General features: G+C 43.0%; 1 protein-coding gene across 2 annotated transcripts; it reads left to right on the top strand.

Moving 5' to 3' along the window:
• The first annotated feature begins 3,657 nt into the window (after positions 1-3,657).
• Positions 3,658-7,481, top strand: LOC123069863 (formin-like protein 5). 2 transcript variants are annotated; one of them, XM_044492815.1, is made up of 2 exons: positions 3,658-4,518; positions 5,650-7,481. In XM_044492815.1, the coding sequence occupies exons 1-2, from the start codon at positions 3,860-3,862 to the stop codon at positions 5,660-5,662; spliced, it is 672 nt and encodes a 223-aa protein (XP_044348750.1). In that variant the 5' UTR covers positions 3,658-3,859; the 3' UTR covers positions 5,663-7,481. The 2 variants fall into 2 exon arrangements, with proteins under 2 accessions (XP_044348750.1, XP_044348749.1); XM_044492814.1 differs by having other exon boundaries at positions 5,122-7,480.
• Positions 7,482-7,926: the final 445 nt, after the last annotated feature.

The raw sequence follows: 7,926 nt of genomic DNA, 5'->3' as shown, positions 1-7,926 counted from the left end.
AAATTGACATTAATAGAATTTATATTAAAATAATTGCAATCATGCTTTTCGTTCAAAGAGCTATCATGAATCACTTCATGAATTTCTTCATCACAATTTTCAGATTCAGGAATCCTCAAGCAAAACTTCATAAAGATAACCTAGTGTATTCAAATCACAAGCAATTTTTCATGATAATTGGATCAATTAAAAAGATTAGCAAGTGGATGAGGATCCATATCAAGTGATTTTAGTGAGAAAAGATGCAAGCAAATAGAAGACACATGGCACACAAGCAAAGAAGAGACCTGGCGAGAAAACGGCGAAAGAAAAAGAGGCCGAATAAAATGACAAATTTTTGTGAAGTGGGGGAGAGGAAAACGAGAGGCAAATGGAAAATAATGTAAATTGCGATGAGATGAGATTTGTGATTAGGAACCTGGTTATGTTGAAGATACTCCCCGGCAACGGCGCCAGAAATTCCTTTTGATGTCGCTTGAAGCTACGTCAGTATTTCCTCAAAGAGGAAGGGATGATGTAGCACAGCGGCGATAGGTATTTCCCTCATATATGAAACCAAGGTTATCGAACCAGTAGGAGAACCAAGCAACATAACGTAAACAGCCCCTGCACACAAATAACAGTACCTCGCAACCCGACGTGTTAAAGGGGTTGTCATTCCCTTTCGGGGTACAGCGCCTCAAGATTGGCAAAAGACGTGAGGTAAATTTGTAGTAGATTGATAGATCGAACACCAAATAAAATAAATAAGTATAAATTGCAGCAAGTTTTTTTTTGTATTTTTGGTTTAATAGATCTGAAAATAAACGCAAGGAAAAAGTAGATCGCAAGGCAAATATATGAGAAAGAAGACACACGGGCCGTAGGTTTCACTAGTGCCTTCTCTCGAAAAAGATATCAAAAGGTGGGTAAACAAATTACTATTGGGTAATTGATAGAACTTCAATTAATTATGATGATATCCAGGCAATGATCATTACATAGGCATCCCATCCAAGATTAGTAGACCGACTCCTGCCTGCATCCACTACTATTACTCCACACATCGACCGTTATCCAGCATGCATCAAATGTATTAAGTTCATGGAAAAACGGAGTGATGCAATAAGAACGATGACATGATGTATACAAGATCCGTTTATTTATTGTGTAGATATAGATCCCATCTTTTTTATCCTTAGTAGCAATGATACATACGTGTTGGTTCCCTTTCTATCACTGGGATCAAGCACCGTAAGATCGAACACACTACCGGGCACCTCTTCCCATTGCAATATAAATAGATCAAGTTGGCCAAACGAAACCTAAATATCAGAGAAGAAATATGAGGCTATAAGAGATCATGCATATAAGAGATCAAAGAACTCAAATAACTTTCATGGATATAAAAAGATATAACTGATCATAAACTCGAAGTTCATCGGATCCCAACAAACACACGCAAAAAGAGTTACATCATATGGACCTCCAAGAGACCATTGTATTGAGAATTCAGCGAGAGAGAAAGAAAGCCATCTAGCTACTAACTACAGACCCGAAGGTCTACAAAGAACTACTCACGCATCATCGGAGAGGCACCAATGGAAGTGGTGAACCCCTCCATGATGGTGTCTAGATTGGATTTTGTGGTTCTGGACTCTGCGGTGGCTGGATGAATATTTCATCCACTCCCCTACGGTTTCTGGAATATTGGGGTATTTATAGAGCAAAGAGGCAGTCCGAGGGCACCCGAGGTGGGCACAACCCACTAGGGCACGCCTGGGCCTCCTGGCGCCACCTGGTGGGTTATCCCCTCCTCGGCACTCCCCCCAGGTGCAACCAGAGCCCAACTTCTTCCTTTTGGTCCATAAAAAAATCATCATAAAGTTTCGTGGCATTTGGACTCCGTCTGATATTGATTTCCTGCGATGTAAAAAACATGCTGAAAACAGCAACTAGCACTTGGAGCTATGTCAATAGGTTAGTACCAAAAAATGATATAAAATGACTATAAAATGATTATAAAACATCCAAGATTGATAATAAAACAACATGGAATAATAAAAAATTATAGATACGTTGGAGACGTATCAGTTACCTCCAAAATGTCATGTACCTAGCTTATTTTCCTCAAAAATGAAATATAACCTTACTTAGCTCCAGAATGACCTATTTACCTAGGTTAGCTCTAAAATGACCTACACTTGGTATTTTTTCCTCCAAAATGACTTCTATGCTTAGTTAGCTAAAAATGGCATAATTACCTAGGTTACCTTAGTTAGAAGAAAAAGAAGATAAATACGAGGAGAAAAAGAAAGAGAAGAAAAATTCTTCTTCTTCTTCTTCTTCTTCTTCTTCTAGTCTTCTTCTTCTTCTTCTTCTTCTTCTTCTAGTCTTCTTCTTCTAACTTTCTTCTTTCCCAATTTGCAGATTTGCTTCAGATCACGGAAGCTTGCAGCGATGGAGTCTACTCTTCTCATTGTCCTTCCTTTTTGTTTGATTTTGTAGGATGAACAATGTGAACCTTGCTACCTATATATGTATGTATGGATGAAACCATTGTATATGGACTTTTTGCTTAATTGTTGGATATGTTGGCAATATATGTGTTGGATATGGACTTTTGATTTTGTATATATATATATATATATGTGTGTGTGTTGGATGAGCATATCCGTATAGCAGGGATATGTATGCTTGTTGAAAGTATTTTGAAATGAATATATATATATATATGTGTGTGTGTGTGTGTGTGTGTGTGTGTGTGTGTGTGTGTGTGTTTGCGTTTGTGTGTGTGTGTTTGTGTGTGTGTGTGTGAAATTGATTTAATTTAAGAAAAAAAAGAATTAACAGGGGCAATACAAGCACTTTGCCTTCTGCCAGCGGACGACAAAGAAGTTTGCACTCTGCCAGCGGATGGCAAAGCTACCACATGGCAGTTACCTGTGCAACCTGGGGGCACCTGGGCTGGCCAATTTGGACACTTTGCCGTCTGCTAGCAGACAGCAAAGACCTTTGCTTCTTTGCCGTCTACCAGCAGACGACACAACTTCCACGTGGTAGCTACCTGGGCTGGCCTATTTGGACACGTTGCCGTCTGCTGGCCGACGGCAAAGACCTTTGCTTCTTTGCTGTCTGCCAGCAGACGGCACAACTGCCACGTGGCAGCTACCTGGGCTGGCCTATTTGGACACTTTGTCGTCTGCTCGTAGACGACAAAGACCTTTGCTGGTAGACGGCACAACATGTCGTGAGCCACCTAATGGACCTAAACCTATCCCTCGGCCATCCACGTCCTTTGTCGTCTACTTGCTCTGGATGGCTGACGACAAAATTCTTTGTCGTAGTTCATTCAGCCGGATGTGGGCCATCTGCTAGATACGACAAAGGACTTTGCCTTCCGCCAGGCATGCCTTTGCCATCTGCCATGGCAGACGACAAAGTGCCTGATTCCGGTAGTGTAGGGATGGAACTATGTGTTGGATATGTATGTATGATGAAACTTATGTGATGGATATGTCATATGTCTGCTGTGAAATTTCCCTGTGAAATATATATATATATATATATATATATATATAGGACTGGACTATTCTGTTACCCATAACAGAATAATATTCTGTTACCCCTCGCGTCTATAAGGGCCCGATCTGTCGTTTGCCGAATCCTGGAGCCCATTGTTCGCACTCCTCTTGATCCCTCCAAAAAAAAGAGCTCCGACGCCCCACCTCCTCACTAACCGCACTCCCACCTCCCGACCGACGCGTCGCCGTGCTGCCATGCCCCCCTCCTCCCCGCGCCGTCGCGGTACCGTCCTTCCCACCCCACCGCGGGCCCCCTCCTCCATGCGTTGCCGCGCCCCGCTCCTCTCCGCGCCGCCATGCCCCCCTCCTCTCTGTGCTGCCGCGCCCCCCTCCTCCCCGTGCCGCCGCGGTCCTTCACCCCTGCCGCCGCGCCCCCCTCCTCCCCACACGAGCCAGCTCCCATCCTCCTCGGCTCCCGCCCCCAACCGCCACCCCCCGGCTCCGGTAGCCGCCCCACCTGTTCCTACCGCGGGTCTGATGGCGCGGATCCGGCTGGCGTGGTTGGGAGGAGAGACTCACCGGGGTGGGTCTCCTCCGCCTCCGCCCCCATGCCGCGAACCGCTGCCTCTGCCCCCACGCTGCCGGGCGCCGCCTCCACCCCCACGCCGCGGGCCGCCGCCTCCGCACCCCACACCGCGGGCCTCCGCCTCCGGCCCCATGCTGCGGGACGCCACCTGCCTTCCCCCCACTGTCGCTTGCCGCCTCCCTCCCCAACAACGTCGCGGCTACCCCGTGTTTCCACCCCCTGCAGCTCTTTGCGCCGAGATGGTCGCCCACATTGTATCGATGCACCACTGCCGCGTGCAGGAAGTTCAACTCCACAATCCGCGTCCGTTCTATCTCGCTGCTGTTGGCGTGCCCCGCTCCAACTCCATCGCCTCTGCTTCACTGGTAAAACAGTGCGACCTGAGGAACCACGGGGGTTCGAGGACGTCCAGCTCCGTAGTCCAATTCGGTATGATTCACGTAACCGATAGCCCCCATGTAGCATCCCAGTATGTATTTTATCATCAGTTCTTAAAGGAAAGTTGAATTAGTGCAGTGTGTGTGTTCAAAAAATAATTTCAGTTTTATATTTTATAGAAAATTTATAATAGTTCCCACTTTTCAGTCCATCTACTTCCCGGTCACAAGTCCAATTAGTAGAAATTCAAATATGAAAATAGCATCCATTTTGTTCTGGTAATCATCTTCAACCAATTTGGTATGTATCAGACTTGCATATGTTAATTAGTAGGGTAGATCTCTGTTGTATAAGAAGCTAGATGTTGATTTATAATTATGCTGTGACTATGCTGTGACAAAGCTAGATGTAGATCTCTTACTACATTTCTTTGTTCTTTTCATTCTGAAAAGGCTACCTTAGCAGCACAACTACAGTTTTTTTCCTTTTCAGCTCTCAAACTACATCCTAGTTTTGTTGTCAGTTCTCTGTTTTTGATGGATCTGATATGGTTAGCCCTATCTAGTTTTTCTGTATGTACAGTGCTCTAGCAAAATTTGTTGCTTCTTTCTTGTAGTACTAATGTTGTTGCTTCTCCAATCGAATGTTGCTCAGCTTCCTCCCAATCCGCTTGATCTCGTCTTGCTCCGAAGCATGCTTCAGTTCGACAATAAGCTCTAGAAAGGTTCAGAGTACTTTGCACTTCAGGTTGTGGTGGGTCGTGTGTTATGATGTGTTCATCGCTAGTTCCTACAGAGACGTACTCTATGTGGACTTTTCTGTTATAGCTAATTGATCGAACATATCTCATAGTGATGTGGTTCCTTCTCTGTATTTCTTTTGCTGTGGTGCACTACCATATTTGCAGAAAAAATAAGTTCTTTTGTGAGAGAATTCGGTCTGGAATCATGGGAAAAAGAGGATACATTGAACTGGCTTTTTATGGTTTGTCCAATCTATTTAATTTGGTATGTGTAGAAAAGATGTTATGTCTACATACTATCATCTTGTTAGTTCCGAATACTATCATTCTGGTAACTTCATATGTTTTTGTTTTGAGAAGTGCATATCCCTCCATGAATACTATCCTGGTGTCCTATCCTCTTGATATGCCCATGAGAACTGATACAATTTTTTCTGCAGGTTTCCTTGTTGATTTATGAGGGCTACACAAGTTTAATTTTTACGGAAGTTGAACTCTAGGATATGGAGTTTGATGGATGTGGAGGTTCTGTCAAATATTTATGGTTTATGAATTTTCTGATTAATACCAAGGATCAGTGCCCTAGCCTAGCATATGATAGAAATGCCGGGTTGCATGTCAGTGCATACCTATGGTCGTCGTCTTTGGACCAGGGTCCTTTTGTTTTGGTCTGGTAGCTTCTGGCTGCCCATTCATTAGTACTGGAGCATAGCATTCTGCGTTGTTTAAGCAAACATTTAAATTGTATTACAAATTGTTGTTCTTCCCTCTGTTCCACAAAAGATTGTGTGTTCTTTTTTGAATCTATGTTAGAAAGAAGTGCAGAAAACAGTAGCAGATAGAAAACAGTAGCAAAAGTTCAAAGTTCAAACTTTCATCAGTCCAGTATACAAAAAGCAACAAAAAGTTCACTCTAAAAAAACACCAGTAATGTTATGATCTGAATTTCCTTTGGCCAGTCTTTTTTAGTCTGTAGCAGATAGAGTCCCTCCAGTTCACCGACGCCTGCGCCACCGGGTGCAGCCACTGTGAGGCGGCGCCAACAAGCAGTATGCACGGGGGCGGAGCAGCCTTCCAGTGTGTTTGCTGGACAGGAACAATGTGTTGATGTCGAGAAAAACAGAGGCAAGGTTAGGGGATTTTGTTTTTGTTCTGAAGTATTTATTTGCATGCATAAGTTTGAAGATTGTCGTAGAGCGAGTTCAAGTGTGCTAAATCACGACGGGCGGTGAGAGTTCATTTAAATCACGACGTCTGAATCGGGGTCATCCCCTGCCACCATGCTCCTACATGGCCGGGTGGTCATGATGATTAGCAGTATGTACACAAAACATCAATGTTTGCTTGATGGCCATTCCTGATCTACATACTTAGGTAAGATGCATATACATCTATGCAGGTGTGTTGATGAATTGGTTTACTAGTAGAACCTTGTAAAAACATTCCCACTTTACTGTATACACGTAGATTTTTGAAATTACTGTCTGCTGATGTGGCTCATATGCTTGAACTTACATCTATCAAAAAAATGACATGTTAATTTCATGCACGGCCGCCGCGGTCGTCACTGACGGTGAGATGGTTGCTTGTGTGTGTAGGAGTACTATGTAGTTGCAGATTAGCTATTACTCTCACTCGGCATGGTTTGGAGGAGTGCTACCTAGTTGCACATTGTATCAGGTGTTTATCTTACTGCTCTGCCGCTGATTCTTGGACACAGTATACTTTCTCGTATGTTTCATTAAATAGAGCACATAAAACCTAAGTATGTACTCGGTAATGTCAACTTTGTGACGCGTCTTCTTTCCTTTTAGGACCTGCACGAGTTTCGGCCAAGGAACCTTCATCGGGCAGCAGGGTGTCCCCGGAGTTCTATGCAACAACGGTCATTGAACTCAGTAAGCCTTGCACAGATAGCATGTGCAATGATGAATGCATGAAGATCTTTCTAGGTCCTGGCGACTGTGAGAAAGGCAAGTGCTTATGGGGGTTTTGCGGAAGAAGAAAGGCTTAGCTTAACTGGCATAGCAGTACTCAAATCAGGTGTTGATGTTGTGGAGGCTTTGGATCTTTCCCTAGTTGCTTGACTCCAATAATAATGCCTTTTGAGATTGTACCATTTTGTCATCATTTGGCCTTGTATCGAACTTCTAGTCATCTTGTTACATCAGTTCAAAAGCATAGAGGTGGCACTGATGTAGCGATCTTGTCTGCGACCACATGGATCTTGTTTTGTTTAATGTTGTTTGATGTTCGTAGATACACGTAAAACATTTGGAAGTTTAGCAAGCGAAATACTTGTTAGATTCATTTAAAAAGTGTCTTATAGTTCAACTTTTATATATAATAAATTCATAATGAAATGTGGGAACAATTCAATATGTGTGTGTGTTAAAAACATAACAGTACAGAGAAATTTGGTACGTACTCATCAAAAAAAATTGCATCAGTTTGAGAGGCACGGAAAAGAAATTTTGGTGTCAATAAAGTTTGAGGGAAAAACAACTTTAAAAAGAAACGTGACAAGCTCACAAATTAATTCTGTGACATTGACGTCCAAGTTCTACAACTGATCCGTCCAAACAAAAACGGTGGTCCGTTCTACAAAGGAAAATTAGTTTAATAAAAAATATTGATCAGTACAAATTAAAAACGGTGGTCCGTTCAGAATAAAAGAAATGACAAAAATTCAAATTGTAAAAGTTCAAGCAAAAGGA

This window comes from Triticum aestivum, chromosome 3B, assembly GCF_018294505.1.
Source record: "Triticum aestivum cultivar Chinese Spring chromosome 3B, IWGSC CS RefSeq v2.1, whole genome shotgun sequence".
NCBI lineage: Eukaryota > Viridiplantae > Streptophyta > Magnoliopsida > Poales > Poaceae > Triticum > Triticum aestivum.
The sequence above is the reverse complement of the archived record's forward strand: the minus strand, read 5'-3'. Positions and strand labels throughout refer to the sequence as shown.

Excerpts from the sequence above, each read along its gene's own strand:
- LOC123069863 (XM_044492814.1), top strand. The coding sequence starts at position 3,759 with ATGCCCCCCTCCTCCCCGCGCCGTCGCGGTACCGTCCTTCCCACCCCA. Across the intron at positions 4,519-5,121 it reads CAGCTCCGTAGTCCAATTCG|CTTCCTCCCAATCCGCTTGA; the intron begins GTATGATTCACG and ends AATGTTGCTCAG.